General features: G+C 47.3%; 2 protein-coding genes and 2 non-coding genes across 5 annotated transcripts in view; 3 read left to right on the forward strand and 1 right to left on the reverse strand.

Moving 5' to 3' along the window:
* Nucleotides 1-575: 575 nt before the first annotated feature.
* Opn1sw (opsin 1, short wave sensitive) lies at nucleotides 576-3,686 on the reverse strand. 2 transcript variants are annotated; one of them, XM_031380794.1, is made up of 5 exons: nucleotides 3,281-3,686; nucleotides 2,931-3,099; nucleotides 2,515-2,680; nucleotides 1,909-2,148; nucleotides 576-1,244 (listed from the first exon to the last, which is right to left on the reverse strand). In XM_031380794.1, exons 1-5 carry the CDS (start codon nucleotides 3,624-3,626, stop codon nucleotides 1,125-1,127), a joined length of 1,041 nt encoding a protein of 346 aa, XP_031236654.1. In that variant the 5' UTR covers nucleotides 3,627-3,686; the 3' UTR covers nucleotides 576-1,124. The 2 variants fall into 2 exon arrangements, with proteins under 2 accessions (XP_031236654.1, XP_031236655.1); XM_031380795.1 differs by having other exon boundaries at nucleotides 2,098-2,148; nucleotides 3,281-3,636.
* An 8,504-nt stretch (nucleotides 3,687-12,190) lies between these two features.
* On the forward strand, nucleotides 12,191-12,262 carry Trnap-agg. Its single transcript has one exon. It is a non-coding gene; the product is annotated as a tRNA-Pro (tRNA).
* An 865-nt stretch (nucleotides 12,263-13,127) lies between these two features.
* On the forward strand, nucleotides 13,128-13,286 carry LOC116100227. The gene has a single exon (XR_004122548.1). It is a non-coding gene; the product is annotated as a U1 spliceosomal RNA (small nuclear RNA).
* A 6,523-nt stretch (nucleotides 13,287-19,809) lies between these two features.
* Ccdc136 (coiled-coil domain containing 136) overlaps nucleotides 19,810-20,528 on the forward strand; it is a 31,096-nt gene continuing 30,377 nt past the window's right edge. The window contains exon 1 of the mRNA XM_031381358.1: nucleotides 19,810-19,935. Coding sequence (XP_031237218.1) covers nucleotides 19,878-19,935 — 58 coding nt within the window. The 5' untranslated portion in view covers nucleotides 19,810-19,877. The remainder of the gene's footprint in view (nucleotides 19,936-20,528) is intronic.

Genomic DNA, 20,528 nt, shown 5'->3' on the forward strand with positions numbered 1-20,528 from the left:
TCACATAGTCATACATGCAAGCAAAACACTGATGCACATGAAATAAATCAGTAAAAAGAAACAAACAAGGAAGAAAAGCCTGGAATTGTAGCTCAGAGTTCTGTTATAAAATGTCAGAAAATGAACTTTCCCAACTCCATTTACCCATCTTTTGGTCTCTTATCAATGGACCTCTTAAGAATTACTGTATCCCATTACATTTCAAATGTTATCCAGTTTAAAAAAAAAAAGGAATTACTGTATCCTAGTCTTTAACCCTCAGGCTACTAGAATAAATATACATCTGTGAGATCTTTATTACTGCCATTTCTTCCTCACACTTAGTCCTTTTCTATTCCTGTGGTTTCTGGTTCCTTCTCACAGCTACGGCCTTCCTACCTTCCAGTGCCTGATATCAACACCCAGCATTCCTTGTGTATAACTCAACACACACTTATCTTGGTCTTCATTTCAAGGGGCTCATTTTCCAGGAGCAGCAGGTATAAGGAGAGTATAAAGTAAAATGTTTTTAGCATTTGAGGTTGATTTATAAGTGCCACTGAAACATGCAAATTCATTTTGAGGACGTCAAGAGATTAAGACACTAACTTTAATCACAGCACAGCTTTAAATGGATACTTTTAGCCAAATAGAGGGGAGAACACCTAGAATAACTCTGTGTCAGATGAATGAGGTGGGGCCCTTCTGGCCATAGCAGCCATAGCCCAGGCTGCAGCAACTGGGAGAGGCCCCAGAAGGAAGCTCTTCAGTTCACTGCCGGTGCTCACTGTCTGCTCCCTTTTCTTGGCACTGCCCCATGCCCAGCTTATTCTAGCACTGGATATATCATCTCAGAGTCCCGGCAGGGAGGGGAAAAAATGACCAAAGAGGGAAGTGTTACCCATACACCAGAAACCCAGCTCTTCTCTCACGGTTCTCCAGAGGTGAAGGTGCCACTTAGAAACTGACTGTTGAAATGGCCCATGTGGCCCTGCTACAGGCAGGGAGGAAGGGGAAAATGAAGCTGGGTCACCAGAGTGCCACCACTCCCCATCTCTTCCCTGCACTGTTGGTAGGATTCTAATGGAGATGTAGAGACTTAAATGTGGCATTGTGTTTGCAGGCCAGTGGGCCACCGGGGGTCCTCAGTGAGGGCCAACTTTGCTAGAAGAAACAGTAGAGACTTCTGTTTTCTGAGAGCCAGACATGTCAGAATCTTCTGCCATGGGCTTCCTGCACACCATCTCCAGGATGCAAGCCCGGAACTGGAACGAGAAGTGTTCATCATTATCCTGAAGACTACCTAAACTCCACTTTAACTACTTGTTCCTGCAAGCTAGACTTTAAAAGGGCTGGATTAGGAGTTTGAAGAAGACTGGATTTATATAGTGGTACACATCTTTTAACTCCAGCCCTCAGGGGGAAGAGGCAGGATCATCTCTTGAGTTCAAGGACAGCCTGCTTTCCGTGGGAGTTCCAGGACAGCTAGTGTTACACAGTTAGACCCTATCTATAAAAAAAAAAAAAAAGCTAGACATCTGTTACTGTTGATGTTATTTTTCACCAAGACAGAGTAGGGATGGTGTATAACTCAGTGATAAGGGTATTTGCCTAGCATGTGAAAGGCCCTATGTTCCATCTCCACCATTGCTAAATGAAGTGTGTTGGGCATTTCCCAACCCTTCCCACTCTTTCAATTTGATTTTTCTGGCTCAAGGTCTAGCCTCCCTTGTTCTAGTATTTTAGGAACCATACTCTTCGTTCTTGTGCCTACCAAGAGCATCCTGCTTTGCCTGGACTGTTCTGTGGCTTTCCTCATTTATAAGCCCTGTGTGGAGGCCAGGGTGCTGAGTCACAAAGACATCAATAGGATAAGAACCAGGGTCTGGTGGACCAGAACCTCGTGGGAATGTAGATAGACTGCTTTACCTGCTTATTCATGAAGCAGTAGATGATGGGGTTGTAGACACATGAACTCTTGGAAAAGAAGGCAGGGATGGTGACAAGCCGTAAGTCCAGCCCATGGTTCCGATTGTTGACCATGTACATGGCCAGGGCAGCATAGGGCACATAGCAGAGACAGAAGGATCCCACCATCACCACCACCATATGGCTCACCTCCCGTTCAGCCTTTTGTGTTGTAGCTGACTCTTGTTGCTGAGCTGCCACCTGGAATTGAGCACAAGGATCAAATCCCTCTCCTGGCTGACTTTGGCTTTCCCTTGAGAGATGCATGGGAAGGGGGGGGGGGGGATCCTCAGCTCTGATACTAGAAAAGATCCCATTCTCACCCTCACCTCTCTCTGATCTTTTACTCCTTCGCCCACTACCTTTTGAGCAGGGGATGGAACCCAGTACCTCATACTTGCTAGGTAAGTGCTCTACCAATGAGTTGTAACTCTGCATTTTCATTCCCCTTTCCCCAGTACTCCTATCTGACCATGGATATTATAGATGTGTCCTGAGGCAGACATACACTGTCTCTCCTGGGGCCTCCTGAGTTACTCCTACCTGCCCCTCTCAAAACCCACTCACAGCTCTGAGAGTCCTCAGCAACTGGGAGTAGGAGAAGCAGATGAGGGAAAGAGGAATGATGAAACAGAAGATGAAGAGGAACCAGGTGTAGTACTCGCTTCGATACTTGGTGCCCACGGTGTACCAGTCTGGGCCACAGGAGCATTGCAGGCCCTCAGGGATGAACCTGAAAAGGACCAAGCATTCATTCTGGGCTCTCTCTTGCTGAGACCTAGAAGAGTGTAGTTAGCTTCTGGATTGGCCTCTCCAGTTGGAAGAATGCTAGAAGAGACTACAGTAATTACAAACTACGGCAGGGTAAACATTGATGTCTCCAGCTACCCCTTTTCCTCGCTTACTCTACCAACTCAGGTCAAAGAATAAAAGGTTATACCCAGTCCCTCATCCCACATCAGGGCACTGCCCTATACTCTCACCTGCTCCAGCCAAAGAAGGGTGGGATGGACACCCCGATGCCAATGGTCCAAGTAATCAGGACCACCATCAGTGCATGCTTAGAGTTGAAGCGGATGTTGCCAAAGGGTTTACAGATGACAATGTAGCGTTCAAAAGCCAAGAAAGCCAATGACCATCCTGTCACTAGACCTGCAGCAAACGTGAAAAGAATGGGGTAGACAGACTCCCTGAGCCTGGAGTGGAATATAGGTGTAATTGAGCAAGTCCAGAGAGTTGGAATGGAGTTTAATGCTCAGACAGCCCATTGTTAAAGGTCAAAGTGCTCAGAATAATTAAGGGCCCTCTCTCCAGCCCCGGTTGCCTTCAGTACCTGCTACAGAGCCCAAGAAGGCCTCCAGAGCACAGACATGGCGACCAAAGAGGAAGTATCCATGACAGCTGGCGATGAAGACTGTGAAGACAGAGAAGGTGCAGAAGAGGAAGCCCCCGAGGGATACATTGACCAGAATGTAGTTGAGGGGCTGCCGCAACTTTTTGTAATGCAGTGTGGCCACCAGCACTGTGGCATTGAGTGGAGTCCCTGCAAAGAAGACAAATCCCATGAAGGCTGCCTGGAGGTGGAAGGCCCAGACAGGAGCAATGTGGTACTGAGGCCCGTCCCAGGGCCCCACCAAGGAGATATTCTGAAACAGGTAAAACTCATCCTCTCCTGACATCTTGTGCTTGGGATGCCCTCACCACCACCTCCGGTCCCTCTTACGGACGATTCTTGTGCTATCTATCACCCCTTCCCACAGCACCCTCCTTTAAAGGTACAGTTGAGACTCTGAACTACATCCTAAGCTTCCCAAAGACAAAGTCCCGGATTAGAGATCTCTTGGTTCTCGCCTAAACCTTTCATGAGCTCAAAGCTCTTTGTGTTCTTCAGAGGATAAGAGATTGAGGTCAGAAACCTGAGTGCTTTGGGTCAGTACTGATTTCTGTGGCCCGGAAGACGCTGACCTATATTCTTTGGAGATGCTGCCAAAGAATCCATCCCCACCTTTGCCTCTGGCTTCAGGCTCCTCTGCGCCTCACCTGGCCCTTTGTGAAAGATGCTCATCTGAGTGTCCCTATCCAGAGGGCTGGGAATCAGCCTCAGGAAACAGGAAGAGGTTGAGTGGGGAGCCCCCTTGGGAGCATTTTAAGTAGCCACTGTGAGACCGTGCAGAAGCAACCACACCCTGCCTTAGGTCCTGGGGTATGCCTGAGCCACCACTATGTTGGGCCTCTGCAATGAGGCCTTCCTATGTAGACCTGCAGCCAGCCAGATCAGGCTGTTTCTTAGATTAGGCGTCTTTCACATTAGGACAGAAGAGAATTGTCTTAGTCAGGGTTTCTATTCCTGCACAAACATCATGACCAAGAAGCAAGTTGGGGAGGAAAGGGTTTATTTAGCTTACTTCCACATTGTTGTTTATCACAAAGGAAGTCAGGACTGGAACTCAAGCAGGTCAGGAAGCAGGAGCTGATGCAGAGGCCATGGAGAGATGTTCCTTACTGGCTTGCTTCCCCTGGCTTGCTCAGCCTGCTCTCTTATAGAACCCAAGACTTCCAGCCCAGGGATGGCACCACCCACAAGGAACCCTACCCCCTTGATCACTAATTGAGAAAATGCCCCACAGCTGGATCTCATGGAGGCACTTCCCCAACTGAAACTCCCTTCTCTGTGATAACTCCAGCCGGTGTCAAGTTGGCACACAAAACCAGGCAGTACAAGAATGAAACTCTTCTGAATAGACTGGGTTCACTCACTGTTAGGTAAGGGCACCAAGAGTTAGTCTCCTATCAGCATCATCACGCCCAGCCTCAAATAGAAAGCAGAGAGGAGCGAATGTGGGGAAGGCTATAAGCTCTTGTTTTTTGTTGTTTTTTTTTTCTTTTTTTTTGTTTTTGTTTTTGTTTTTGTTTTTTTTTCAAGACAGGGTTTCTCTGTATAGCTCTGGCTGTCCTGGAACTCACTCTATAGACCAGGCTGGCCTCCAACTCAGAAATCTGCCTGCCTCTGCCTCCCAAGTGCTGGGATTAAAGGCATGTGCCACCACTGCCTGGAGGCTATAAGCTCTTAAAGCCTGCCCGCCCCTAGTGGCTCCCTCCCTTCAGCAATGTTCTACATCCTCAAAGTCCTATTACCTCCCCAGTCATCAATGGCAGACCAAGTGCTCATTATACAGAAGCCTATGGGAATATCGCTCATTCAAATGTCACAGCAAACTAAAATATGAGGGCCCGAAAGATGGCTCCGTGATTAAGAGCACTCACTGCTCTTATGTAGGACCCAGGTTTGGCTACCAGCACCCACATGGTGGCTTCCAACGGACTAACTCTAAGTCCAAGGAGATCCAGTATACTTTTCTGGCCTCCACAGGCACAAGACATGCACACAGGGTTTACACATCCACACAGGCAAAACCCTCATACACATAATTTTTAAAGAGCAGCTAAAACATGATTTTTTTTTTTTTAAAGAAGGTGTTGGAACGCAGATACCCTGCACAGTGAACAAGGCATCTCCCAGACTATGTGGGTTATTATGTGAACATCTCAGTACCGCGCATGACAGATCTCCATACCAGCTACCCGTCAGGGAGGCCCCAGGGGTCCCGGAAACAATGAAAGCTATTGTCACTCCTCCTGCTTGCCTACCATAACTAGATGTAAGACCTTATTGCTGAACACTGCGGTGTAAGAGAAATCAAGCTGGAACTCACCTGAACACTTTTCTGCAGGCTAGCTTTTATGGTGCCAGCAGGTGCCCTACAGGCCATGGCGGGGCTGAGGGGCAGAGAAAAGTCCATTTTACCCAGTGGTGAACCCTAAAAGCTATAATATCCATGAACCAGGTAAGATGTGTCCGCTAGTGCTGTAATGGCATAGAGTTTATAGGGGTAACTTCCTGCCCGGATTTTAGGCCTGATCCATGGGAGGGGCATCCATACCTGGTACTGTAAATCTTTTTCCAAGATTGCTTTTTAAAAGCCCATACCTTGGGGAGGTCATGGGCTCTAGCCAAAATTCCTATTGTTTTACTAAATTGTACATGTTATCAAACTGCCTTTTAAATATTTATACTTATATGCATAGATTAGTGTTGCTCCCAACCTTAGCCTGAGAAACTTCTTTCTGCAGTGGGCAGCAGTTAATGAGGAGGCTCATCTGCTCAAATGGGCTGAGAACAAGGGCCTATGAAGTGTTCAGCTCTAAATGGACATTCTCTATCACCTCTCTCTCTCTCTCTCTCTCTCTCTCTCTCTCTCTCTCTCTCTCTCACACACACACACACACACACACACACACACACACACACACTCAAGACAAAGCTCAGAGAGAACAGAAAGAATGTAGAAATCAGAGTGCTGTGAAATGCATCTTCTGGCCATGACCTGGCCATGACCTGGCCATGAGCTCACTGCTGCCATGGTTACCTGCACAGGATCAGGCCAATAAGATCATCTGCACCCAGCAGGCAGCAGTAACAGGACCCAGTGGGTTCCGGAAACTAAAAAGGAATGGCTGTGAAAGTGGGAGAGGACATGTTGAAAGGTGGGGATTGAGGTGGGGATTGTGGGAGGAGGGTGAGTCCTGGGCCTCTGCATTCAGGTCCTCATGCTTATACAGCAGCCATACTTCCCACTGGGTCATCTTCTCAGCCACCTTTTCCTTTCCCTATACTTAGAGAAGTCTAAAGCAGAAGTGTGTGCCCCATCCAGTAAGCAAATCTGTGTGAGTTGGCTCTCATAGGCCTGACTCCCTCTGTCTCTGACTCTGTCTCTGTCTCTCTGTCTCTCTATCTCTCTGTCTCTCTCTCTTCTCTCTCTCTCTCTTTCTCTGTCTCTCTCTGTCTCTTTCTATCTCTGTCTCTCTCTGTGTGTCTCTCTCTGTCTGTCTCTCTCTGCGCGCTTGTGTGTGTGTGTGTGTGTGTGTGTGTGTGTGTGTGTGTATTTAACTCCATCTTCAGGAAATCCAATGCCCTCTTTTGGCCTCTGCAGGTACTTATACTCTCATGTGTGTGTGTGCACATAACATACACACACACACATACACACACACACACACAGAGCCATAAATACAATTAAAGTAACAAAAATACATTTTAAAAAACTTTTTAAACAAAAAGAACAAAATCCAAAGGATGAAGAGATGGTTCAGGAGTTAAGAGTACTGTCTATTCTTCCAAACGACTTGGGTTCAATTTCAACACCCACACGGCAGCTCACAACTGTCTGTAACTCCAGTCCCAGGGGATCCAACACCCTCGCACAGACATAATACAGGATAAACACAATGCACATAAAATAAAAATAAATAAATCATTTTAAAACAAAAACAAAGCCAAAACTTTGCCTGACCAGGATATTTGTTGCAGTCTACTGAATCCTAAGTCAAAAGTCATGGATGGAGACTAGTCAACCATTTTGAAAAGACTGGCATTCCCATGTGTACACACACATTACCCAATGCAAATGTTTACCCACAGGTAGGATCCTACAGAGGTTACTAAAAAGAAAAAAAAATATTCATCTGAGGGTCCAGAAACCACCTGGGGAAGGACCTGAGGACATATGGTTTCTTGACTGTCACAGATTCAAGACACCCTGGGCTTTCTTACTCCTAATGTAAGGATAAGTGGTAGATGCCTCTTCAGCCACACGGATACGCAGATACCTGCTCAGACAGTCCCCTCCCATATCAGAGGGGTTGGGAAGAAGGAATGGATCTGAGTTGGACGATACCCAGACCCAGTGAAGATGTGACAGATGACCCAGTGTGGTTTAAGCCAAAAAGTATCACCAAAGCACACATTCTCACCAACACCAGGCCAAGGCTCGGCTCTCCAGAAATCTTGAAGCCATGCAGTAGGGGACAGATGGGAGGTTCTGAGAATAAGGCATGAGGCAAAGGAGGAAAGAAGGACCATGACACTAAATTGGAGGCATTGTCTTTGGCTTCTTCCTCGGCTCAGTAGCCCACTCTCATTCTTGGGGATGCTTTTCCTTTCTTTTAAAAAAAAATGGCTGGGCAGTGGTGGCACATGCCTTTAATCCCAGCACTTGGGAGGCAGAGGCAGGTGGATTTCTGAGTTCGAGGCCAGCCTGGTCTACAGAGTGAGTTCCAGGACAGCCAGGGCTATACAAAGAAACCTTGTCTCGAAAAGAAAAAAGAAAAAAAAATGTAACTGTGTATGGGTGTATATGTGTGCACATCCGCGTGTGGGTCTGAGCAGAGGCCAGAAGAGTGTGTCAGATTCCCCTGCAGCTGGAGCTACAGCATGCTGGCTGCCCAGTATAAGTACTTAGGAATGGTCTTGCCCGTTACTAGAGCAGCAAACTCTAAACTGCTGAACCCCTACTTTTCCTTTCTTAAGATGCTGCCTACATTTCTATTTCTAAATATACTGTCCCTGACAGTCTGAGTTTTCTCAGTTTCTCTGACCTCCACGGCCAACTCCTCCTCCCTAAAGAAAAGAACCCCCTCCCCTCCATTTGTGAACAACTGATTTAGCTGTCCATTATAAACGTTCTGCACCCTGGGACAGGAGAATGTTTCCTTAACCATTTCAGGGATATTTCTTCTATTCTCATCAAGGGTTCCCAGATTCTTACTCCTAAATAGATTATAGTAGACTTGGAGGAATCCTTGAATCAACAGCAGGACCAGAAGAAAAACAAACAGCACCATCAAGTTAAAAGTCTGAAAGTGAAATATGATCACCCTATGACTCGACACCCAGGGCTACAGAGTTAGCTTCATGCATTCTGGAAGGAACACCTTTGCATAGGGAAGAGTGGGAGAGTCTATGCAAGAGTTAATGTAAAGCAATGCAAACTACCCATTCTCAGGGTTATGGCAAGTAAGAATGCCTCTCTGGGGGACTTCGCAGGCAAGACATTGGTGGGACACAATGAACAGTGTCCTCAATAGCAGACTGCATCACTGACTCCCAAGGCAGACTCGCAGCACACAAGCTAGAAGCACTGGGTGAAGCAGAATCCCCGAAACACAAACGCATGGGGCACCTCTGGCCCAGGGAAAGCCTGGCATCTGGAGGTTTGATATGTGGTTTCCTTGTCCTAATCATTTTTCTTCTCTGCTCAATATTTATAAAATTCAAAAATTACCAAAAGAATTACAAGCTCCAACTACTCAGTTAACCCTTACAGAGACAACTAGGATTAGCTTGTGCCCTGGAACACATGTGGAGGTCAGAGGACAGCTTGTGGGAGGTGTTACCCTCACACACTGGGCCATCTTGCCAGCCAGCTTTTGATACACAGGTGACAATGAGCTTGATGTGTGTTGTGACAATTCTGCTGAGTACTGAGCCACAAGATTCTCCAGACATGTGATTGGAATCAGGAAGGTCTGACACACTTTATTGGATATGGGGGGGGGGGGGAGTCCCCAAGGATTTAGCTGTCTGGAAGCCATCCAGACAGCTTGGGAGAAAATGAGGGAGCTCGAGAGGTACAGCCAGGAGCCTCTCTAGAAAATTCTGTCTGTAGCTTTTTTGATGTAGAAACTTGTGAACAATGATGGCCCTGGAATCTAATCCACAGCATGGATCCAGGACACAGCCATTCTAGTCTGGCACTAAACTGAAGGCAGGTGCTGGTGGATTTCCACCAGGGCACTCTCTCCCTGCTCCCCTGCCCTTCCTCCTGTGCAGGAAGCATTTGAAAGCATGGGAAACTGCGGAGATGAGATGGCCAGCGTTCAGTGATCAGTATGGTGCTCCAGAAAGGCCATACAGAGAAGAACAAGCCTGCCCCAAATTCAGAGCCCTCCCCAACCCACTTGAGACCTAAGTGGAGTTTCAGCTCTGAAACATCTTCAGCAAAGACCCCTCACGCACCAAGGAGAACAATTTCAAGAATGTGCACTGAGGTCATTGAATGACATGTTGAGTAGAGTTTTATTTATAAGCCAGTTGAAATGCTGGGACAGCTACAGGAAAAAGCCTCTCTGGTTTGAGAATAAATGAGCCCTTCTCCCCCACCACTCCCCACAGTGGCTAGTGAGCAGAGTCACCTGTATAGTACAGAAACTCCTGACTGGCTGTAATAAAACTTCACAACCTGAGAGCAAAGGAAAGCTGGTTAGTCCACTCACAGAAGTGAGGCCAGTACTCATTCTTCAAAGGTATTACTTCACAGGGTGGGGTTCTACTCAGGACTTCCCTGAACATCTGTTTGCACTTGTAATTTCCTTTGTGTGTGCACATGCCTGGGACTTTCATTCATTTGTTTATTCCTCCATAGGCCTCTGCTAAGTGGCAACTGCACGCACGGTTACATGGAGAATTCAGTAAGGTTGGTCCTGTCACGTACTTAAGCAGACCAGGCATACAGATCTGCTGAGAGCCACTGGCCCCATCAGGCTTGCCAAAGGCTAGGCACAGAGTTAGACTTAAAGACCGTTAAAACAGAGCTCTGCCCCCGATGGAGCTCCCTGCTCATAGGAGCCCCTGCCAAAAGCAAGCAAGGATTCCCTGTGTGTTAGGTGTGAAATAGGCTTGGCTGAGACCACTGCTTCTCTTACAGGGCCCTCACATCTGAGCCATGATCTCACTTCTTTGGAGATCCTTCCCACCTGTCAGGCCTTCCTATACACCACCCTTAGGCTGTGGGTAAACCATCCTCCTGTGAATGGAAGTTCTCAGAAACAAACTGTGCCTAGCTAAAGGTTCTGTGAGACTGAGAGACCGATTAGAATTTCGTAACTGTGTGAGCTGCCAAAGCAGCTCAGTTGGGCGGACGTTGGGCTGAAGAATGTAATAATTGTATTGGAACGTTGCAGACCTGGAGCTAATTATCTTGGGCTGTCTTGATCCATATTAATAGCCATCCATTGCCCACCTCTGTGTCTGACCTAGTATCCTTGTGACTCTTCACTTGAAACATTTGAAATGCATTAACAGACCACTAGCTTTCACCATCCAAACACTAAGACTCTCATCAGATAGTGGCTGAAACCCCAGCAGAGATTCTGCTAACTCTGTTCTAACCCACCTACCTTATATTCCCATCAATGCATCTGAAAGGGACTCGGATTGATTACCTTCTTGTTCTACAACTATAAAAACTTCATGAAACTGCCACCACTCTGGAAAATGGTATTTGAGGCAACCTGATTCTATTTTCTTGGGCCATGGTCACTCACATTTGGCTCTAGAACAAACTATCTCCTCCTCCTCTTCTTGAGACAGGGTCTCACCATGCAGCCCCAGGGTGCCTGAAATGTGCTATGCAATCCCTGGGGCATCAGCCTCCCGGGCCTCAATTGAGAAGCTGTGCCACAACCTGGCCTCAGACCCCCATCTCCTGTCATCTCTGAAGTGAGAACTGTTCTTGGAGTTGACACTTGGCAGCTTCCCTGGACCTCTAGCAGCGGCTGGCTGGTGTGGGGAAAGCAGTGGAGGTATGTGAGTATATATTGCTGTCCCAAGTTTTCTAGAAAGTCCGAGAAACTGTGTGTCCTGCATTTAAAGTGGCTTCAGATGCAGAGGCTGAAGCTAGGCAAGAGGAATCAGCCTGGTAAGAGGCAGGCACATGGGAAGTGCAGGCAAGTGTCCTTGTCTTGTAGCAGGGAACATGAGACCTCCCCAGGCTGTCCCAGAGTTAAGAGCACATGCCCAGCCCACAGAAGGCAGTAAGTGGCCTCTTTTCTGTTAGGAACTCCTCCATGCGGACCTCATCTTAGGTTACCACAATCACCCGTTTCTATTGTAGAACATTTTACACACACCATCATCTAGTCCTCACCATCACCCTTAAGAGAGACAGGGCAGGGGCTGCCCTCCCTAGAAGATGGAAGGAGATGCACTAGGTTAGCCAAGGTGGCCTAGACAAGGGTGTGCTGGATCTGGCTTCTGGGCTGGCACCCAGGAATTTACCAGGTGTGAGGAGTCTTTTCCTGGTGGTCTGACCGGGAGCTAAGAAAGGAGAGCTACTTGAAATTGACTGCAAGAACTCCTAAGAGAAAGAAGTATCCGCTGGGGCCTGCCTGGCCCTCTCTTCCTTTCTTCCAACACTACATTTGGAAGTATGAGCCCTGTGTGAAGTCCTAGGCAGAGGAGTGGCGTGTGGCTGAGGAGAGCAAGGCCTGCTGGAGTGTTGCCTGCCTGGGCTGGGTGCCAGCCTGAGAGGAACAGCAGAGAAACTGTTCCTAGGAACCACAATTGCTGCTGTTAATGATGATGATGTGGTAGAGAGGACACATCTGGCCAGAAGCAAGTGCCAGTGGCTCGTTGGTCTAGGGGTATGATTCTCGCTTAGGGTGCGAGAGGTCCCGGGTTCAAATCCCGGACGAGCCCTGTTTATCCTTTTCTGCTCTCCCTTGGCCAACTTCCACATGCACTGCCTGCTTGTACCAGATATCTGGTTAAAGGATCTTAATGGCCAGCTGTCAGTCACCTCAGAGTCTTTTATATATATATATATATATATATATATATATATATATATATATATATATATAACTTTATATAAAAGTTATACATATATATAACTTTTCCACATGGTCAAACAGGACAAGCATGGTTTTAAAGCATCCACTGGGCTTCCTAGGTGAGGGAAGTCGACTTTGGGTCATCTATAGGGTGCTGGAGCCTCACAAAAGCACTTGAAAGACTGGTTCCTGAACCTTGAAATTCCTACAAATACCACATAAACCACACAAATGCAAGAAAAATTCTTACAGTAATGTTTCAGTAATTCAGGGTATGTGGAGAAATTTCACCAAAGAAAGAAAGAAAGGATGAAAGGAAGAAAAGATAAGAAAGGAAAGAAGAATTTAGGGGTGGAGAGAGTGAACACACAGAGAGATGTACTGAAGAATCAGCACAGCACCTTGTTTTGTGTAGGATTTCCCGGCTTCTCCTACTGTTTCTAAACAGGAAGTACAAGATGCACTGCTAACTCTGTGATGTGACCGTCCATGTGTTTCTCCTACAGACTCAACCATCCCAGGCACGGATACAAGTGCTTGCTCAGAACACTGCCAGTCACCTGGCCACACACCTAGCTGGGGAGCTGTTGGCAGCTGGTAGCTGCTTTGGAAGGGAGAATCAGTCATGCTCTGGCTTGGAGCCCCTGGTAGGTTGGCCGTGCTCCAGTGCAGAGCCCCACACCCATGCACAGGCTGGCAACACTAATGCAACTCGATGAGTTATTTTAAAAGGACAGAGGTGTGGGGAGATACCATGATCACGAAGGTGGTTTTCCCAGGGCGAGGCTTATCCATTGCACTCTGGATGTGCTGACCCCTGCGATGTCCCAAATTCGGGAAACTCGACTGCAGAATTTGTAGTAGTCGGGGACTGCGTTCTAGCTCTCCAAAGAAAAAGAGAAAAAAAAAAAGCAGAGATAGGGCAGAGGCTGTAGGGAATGGGGAGTAGAAATGATCAGGACATATTGGATACATGTATGCAATTGTTAAACAATGAGTTAAAAATATAATGGAAGGGGCTGGAGAGATGGCTCAGCGGTTAAGAGCACTGACTGCTCTTTCAGAGGTCCTGAGTTCAATTCCCAGCAACCCCATGGTTGCTCACAATCATCTATAATGGAATTCCAAATTGGATTGGAATCCAATGCCCTCTTCTGGTGTGTCTAAAGACAGCTACAGCTCATATACATACAATAAATAAATATATCTTAAAAAAATATTTACTTAAAAAATATATAATGGAAAAGTCAGATAACCAAACACCAAAGCCACCCCCATTTCTTAAGCCATAAACTCTGTGCGCACCTCCTTACTGTGGCCATACCCAGGCAGAATATTCCTCCTGTCAGTGTCTACCCTGAGGGTAATTGGCAGCCTACTTTGCACATGTGTGCCCCTAATCAATGCTTTGAATTCATCACCTGCCAAGAAGAGCTGCTCTCCTTAGGATCCCTACTAGAAAAATAAAGTAAAAATAAAAAGCTGGGCAGTGGTGGCACACGCCTTTAACCCAGCACTCCGGAGGCAGAGGCGGGTGGATCTCTGAGTTCGAGGCTAGCCTGGTCTACAGAGTGAGTTCTAGCAAAGTCAGGACTACACAGAGAAACCCTGTCTTGAAAACAAAATAAAAAAAAGAAGCCCTACTGGTGTCGTGCAGTGGTGGCATATGTCTTTAACTCAGCACTCCAGAGGCAGAGGTGGATGAATCTCTGAGTTTGAGGCCAAATTAGTCTGTAAAGTAGATGTGCCAATTTAAATGCCATTGTTTGTGGATTTATTTATCTTTTTTATTTCCCATCTGCCACTGGTGCAAAAGCTGCCCATGCTAGTAGTCTCCTTGTACATATTTCTTCACCCCTCTCCCTCTTTGGAGACAGGGTCTCACTGTGTAGCTAAGCAGCTGTGTAGCTCATTGGTTAGCCTAGAGCCTGCTATGGAGACCAAGCTGGTTTCAAACTTACAGAGACCTGTCTGCCTCCGCCTCCCAAGTGCTGGGATTAGAGGTTGGTGCCACGGCTGCCCACCCATTTCCTTTGATCTTTAAGTCACCATGCTTTTCTAGTAAATAGAAACAGCTTAGAACATGCCAACACTCTTCTTTCCCGGTCCTCCAAATTTCAAGCTGGTGGGTTTCAGCTTGTTTCTAACCCCACTAAGATTCATCACCATCATCGTTGTCTGTGGTCTGCCAGCATCACCTTCTGGATACTCTTGGTTTAGATTCACTCCGTTTTCTCTTTCTTCCTTTTCTCTTCTCTTTCTTTTCCTTCCCCCTTCCTTCCTTCTTTCCTTCCTTCTTTCCTTCCTTCCTTCCTTCCTTCCTTCCTTCCTTCCTTCCTCCCTTCCTTTCTTTTTTGAGACAGGTTCTCATATAACACACACACCCATACACCCACAGCTACCAACAACCACTAGGTACTTTCCTTTCTGGGTGATTTTAAGGTCTTTCTTTCTCTTCGTTTCTATAGTTTTCCCATCCAAGTGAGCTCAGGATTCTTCAACCTGAGGACTTATGCCTGTGTTTTGAGTCTGGTAAACTCTTAGAACCATTTTTTTTTAACAGTACATTTCTTGTCCTTGCTTAGCCTCTTAGTATACCTCATTCTAGCCCCTGAGTCTTTTAACTATTCTGCCATGGTTCCTCAGATGATTTTCCTATTGCCCACATTTCTGGATGGTTTTTATTCGTTCTCTCTTCTGGTCACTACTTCTCTCCGAGTCTAATCTGTTTGGTGCATCCTTGTCAACACCCCACCCCATCCCCCACCCCTACTCTGTTTCTTGACAGGGTCTTATATCTCAGGTTGTCCTGAAACTCCTTGTGTAGCTGATAACAACCTTTTCTTTCCATTCCCTGGTACCGAGATTACAGATCTGAATCCACCATGGCTTTGTGTGTGCTAGGCAAGCACTCTGTGCTTCATTATTAACCCTTTAAAAGATTATTTCTATTTTATGTGTGTCTGTGTATTTTGTCTGTGCACCATTTGTGAGCCTGGTTCCTGTGGAAGCAAAAAAAGCTGTAGGATCCTCTTTGGTTATAGACAGTTGTAAGCTGCCATGTGGGTGCTGAGAATCAAGCCCAAGTCCTCTGTCCACCAACCATCTCTCCAACATTTTTGTTTGCTATGTTCTACCTATTCTCCTTAGGAGGAATTCTGTAGAATAATTTTACTCCATCCGGGAGTCACCCTGAAGATGGTGACAGGATACGCTTGCTGGGGGCATATAAATGATGGACAAGTAGGAATTTTTTTTTTTTAGCTTCTTGAGTCAGGGTTTCTTTGTGTAGCCCTGGCTGTCCTGGAACTCACACAGGCAGAAAAGGCATTATAGAATTGCCAGTTGCAGCATTTACTTTATTGTGGAAAACTGCAAGGAGCCCAGATGGCAAGGAGCCCAGATGCCTACTAGAGGATGAACAGAGCTATGTGAAATACCATGGATACTTAAACTTTAAGGTTAGCCGATCAAAGTGGATGATATAACACTAGACGGATGTTGAAACCACACAAATCAAAATTATGTAATTTTTTGTGACTACATACATATAAAGCACAACTTTCAAACCAGGTGATTGTTCAGGGTTGGGTTTTTCTATATTTTAGGCTTCTGCTTCAAATAAAGGCTGGCACAGATTTGCAAAGTAGCAAGGAAATTTTATTCAAAAGCAAAGCAAACAGTATAGAGCAGAAAGAGATACACGGTAAAGGATCAGGGGTCCACAGGAGTGAGAAACTGTTCACGGGCTCCAATTATGACTTGAGGCTTCTTTTTATGGTGTTCAAGAAAAGGAGCTTGGTTACTAAAGTGTGTAAAGTTGTTCTCTGTTTTGATAATAAATTAAGTCATATAATTATTTCTCACACATCACTTCCCATAATGCATCTGATTTTAATCATGGAGGCACCCAATTACTCATAGGTGTCAGATGAAAATCAGGGAATTCTCCCTCAAAGTTTACTCAAGGACACAGTTTTACCTTTATGTGGGCACACACCCCAAAACTGTTTCAGGTTGGATCTGTCCTTCTATTCTTTCTACTCAGATGCATTGGGAATATATTTGTCTTTTTAAAAAATTATTATTATTGTAAGCCTAGCCCTTAACAGCTGAAACATTTCTCCAACCCCTTTGGGAATACATTTGAATAAAAAACTTGATAGTTGTTAGAGACAAAGAAACTGAAACTGTTGTTCAAAGAGTGGTGTACATGTGGCCTGATGTAGGTACGGGTCTGGGGTGTGTTGTTTGAGGAAGGTCATGTATACATAATACACACAGGTGAAGGGACTAGGCTGCCAAGTGCATTATTGCAAGACAGGGAGAGTGTACATAACTAAGCCCACACAGGGTCCCAAGTTGCTACAGTATTCCCTGTCCTTACCTACTTCAGAATCAAATTTGGCCTGATATTAATTGTCCTGGAGAGATGGCTTAGTGATTAAGAGTGCTGGCTGCTCTTCCAGAAGATCTGGGTTCAATTCCCAGAACCCACATAGTAACTCACAACCATCTGTACCTCCCACTCCCAGGGGTCCAATGCCCTCTTCCAGTTTCCATGCACACTTCACACATGTGGTACACACATATACATGCAGGCAAAATACCTGTACGTATGCAAATAAGTCATCTTAAAAATATATGGTTGTAAAAAAGTGACATTACTGCTGAGAGAGCAAAAGTCAGTTTTCTTTAATGATCATATCCCGAGGTAAGTTGTTCACACTCCAGGGCAGGCCCTGCTCCCAGGGGTAGGAGGACAGTACAAACTGTACTCCATTGAAAAAGAAAATAAGAAATACAAGAAGACAACTCAAAGCTGGGGGGGGGGTAGAGTAGTGAGGTGAGAGTGAAGAAGGTGGGTGTGGGAGGAGTAGGGACTCAAACGCCTTTATGAAATTTTCAAAGAATTAATACAAATATAAAATTTGTTTCAAAGTAAAATTTAAACATGGCTAGGGATGTAGCAAAGTAGCAGAGCATTTGCCTACTATGCAAAAGGTCCGAGGTCCAATCCCCAAATATTGCAAGAAGAAAAAGTAGTGAACAGTCTGGTGAGCACAGGAGTGTTACACTAGTCTTTGAGTTTTACTTTTTTGCAAATGTTCATTTTAAAAATGCTTTAATGGTTACTCTGAGCATCCAGAAATAAGGGCAAAGGGGGATAAATGGCTGCATCAGTCCTCAGAGGGGATGATCTCCTGGGATGGGATTGGGGGTAAGGCTGAGTCATAAACCCTGGGATTATGAGGATTAATCCAGATCATCCCTCTAAGCTGATCACCTGGCTGACACACCCACCATGCCTGGCCTTTCAGAGACACATCCCTGACAGCCCAGCCCCCATACCTGCTAAGCTTTTTCCTTCTGCCCCCTAACTTCACCCTCACCTCAACCTCATACTGTTCTGAACAGCATTTGCCTCCTACTAACAGACTGGTTCTGGCTCCCTTGAACATTCCCTGAGATCAACAGTGAGTGATGACCTGCAGCCAGGAACCAGGGAGAGCTTAATCCTAATGCTCAAGATCCAGGCTCTCCAAAAGAGAGCTTTGACTCCTGAACTTCTGTCTTTCCATTCACCCACTGCCAACTGCTAGTCTGACTTGCTGCTGAGAAAGAACTGGAGGGAGCTGCGTGGGGGCAGAACCACTGAGCTTCCAGAACTAGTCCCCTATAATTCCCCCATGAGAGCCCATTTCTTCATCTCTAAAAATTATACCTTGCTACCCAAGTCTGGCTGGATGATCTGCAAAACAGTAGGCTTGTCTGGCAGCTCTTCTTCATGACTGGATCACTACAGCCATGGGTCTAAAGTGGGAGCTTGTCCTCTGGGGAGAAGGTGAAAATGAATTAATTCTTCATTTCTCTGATCATCAGGCTGGGGGCAGGCAGTGGGACTTACTATTGACTTTTGACTTTTGGACTTTTTTGTTTTGTTTGTTTTTAGAGTCAGGGTTTCTCTGTGTAGCCCTGGCTGTCGTGGAACTCACTCTGGTTCTGGTTAGACCAAGCTAACCTCAAAATCATATAGCTCTGCCTGCCTCTGACTCCCAGATGCTGGGATTAAAAGTGTGAGCCATCACCTCTTGGCAGACATCATTGTTAATAGGGAACATGAGTTTAAAGTCATGAGTTAAAAATCTGGGATAAATGATGAAGGCGTCATTAACATAGTTGGAAAGTTCATGTTAACTCATTTACTCGTGAGTCAAGTACTTTAATAGTGAAGATACAAAGACGACAAGGACACTTCCCAACCTTAACGACAGGCAGTACTCTGACCTTGCCCAGAGGGTCAGAAGAGCACAGCACGGGTGGCTAATAAAGAAGGGATGGGATGTCTGGAGAGTAACTCTCAAGCCAAGGCTGAAATTACTGATAAGCCAGTCTTGTGCAGCAGGCAAAGAAGTGCTTCATCCCTGTGGAATATGGAGGGCTTAAGAGCCCGGCAGCCTCGGGAGTCGAACCCAGCCAAGCCATGTCCAAACTTTAGGAGTGAGAATACAAGAGATAGAACTGGTCTGGGTACCCAGCTTAGAAATCTCTCCACGATAATAACTCAGGGAGTGGATTCCTGTGTATCCACTTCTAACCTAAATGAGACCTGCAGAGATGTCAGATCTGCCTCAAGATCAAGTTCATCTCGTGAATAAATAGAGGAAAAGGTAAAAAAAGTCTCGTGGTTTCCCACATTTCCGGTTACAGGGAACATCAGTGGTGTCCACACTGCACAGGTCACAGAGGGCGTGGCTCAAAGGACAGGGAAGAAGGCAGGTCTTGGTACACTTGGAGACAGCCTGGGTGGACCCTTGGCTCTGGCTTGGTTGGAATTCAGGGAAAGCAGTGATGTACCGCCTAGCAGTTGGCACATCCAGGTCTCAACTTCCCTGTCCGACAGCCCTGCAGTAGCCCTGGGGCGCGTGAGGCCACCCGGAGGGATGGGTTCTGTGGACTGCGGGGATGGGGACGCTGCCCTGTGTGGAGGGCAAGGAAGAGCGCGCCTGTCTGCGCATCTGCAGAAAACAGTCCATTCTCCCCGCACCCACCTCCATCCACTCCCCGGCTTCGATCACCTGGCAAGACCAAGCCCTGAGGTCCCTACGCGCGGCTGACCCAGAGTGGGTTCTGTAGCCAGAACCACGCCATACTAGCACTCCTTGGGAGCATCCTCAAGACCCGGTAGCTCACGTCCCGCTTTGCAGGCGCAGCAGACCCGAAGCTGCCTCGGGCGAGCCTGGGGCACTTTAGTGACGTGCTCTGAGCATCCTTTTGCCGGTCGGTCCTCACTGGGTCTGCAGCCCGGGACTGGGGAGGGCTTCCGGGCGGCAGCAGGCAGGCACTCGCGTCAGGTGGCCAAGCCAGGCCCCGCCCTCTCGGCCCGCCCTCTCTCCTCCCTGCGCACCGGGCTCCCGGTCTCCGGCCTGGAGGCTGCGGCTTCTGCTCGGGAGGCGGCGGCGGCGGCGGCGGCAGCGGCCATGGAGGCAAGCGGCGGGGCCGGCGCGGGAGCCGCGGGCTGGAGTTGCCCAGGCCCAGGTCAGAGCCGACTCTCCCTATGCTCCTTCCCCCAACGGCTCTCCTTCCTTCTGACCCCCAGGAGCTCCTGGTACTGAGTCGGCTCCCTCCACCCTGGCCTCTACTAGATACCGGATACTGCTCTCCATCTTTCGACCTGGGGTGTCCCTTCCCAGTGGTCACTACCCAAGCGCTCCCCATCTAGTCTCTCCAGCCCGACAGTGCTTCCAGCTCACGAGGAGGGCGGGGGTGGGTGGGTGTTGTCTCTGGAGCCTGCACCCTTCTAGTTCATCAAAGCTCTTGACCACCAGGAGAGGGTGGGGTGGGCGAGGTCTGGTGAGGGAGGGGAGAGCAGAAATAGAGAAACGGCCTAGTTTAGAGCCCCTTCTCTTCTCTTCGGGTCCGGCCGCCCCTCCCTTCTCTGCTTTGCTATACAGGATCCTCCCCAAATCATCTTTCCTAGTTCCCAACTTACCCCTCTTCTTCTTGTGCCCCAAGCTAAACACTCACCCTGTTCTGTGTAGATGAGGGAGAGGAGCCGGGAACAGCCTGGAACAGGGGTGCTGAGGTTGAGCCGCGCCGGGCTGGGGCCCCCTCCATAGGCATGAGAGGTG

This window comes from Mastomys coucha, unplaced genomic scaffold (genome assembly GCF_008632895.1).
Source record: "Mastomys coucha isolate ucsf_1 unplaced genomic scaffold, UCSF_Mcou_1 pScaffold20, whole genome shotgun sequence".
NCBI classification, from domain to species: domain Eukaryota; kingdom Metazoa; phylum Chordata; class Mammalia; order Rodentia; family Muridae; genus Mastomys; species Mastomys coucha.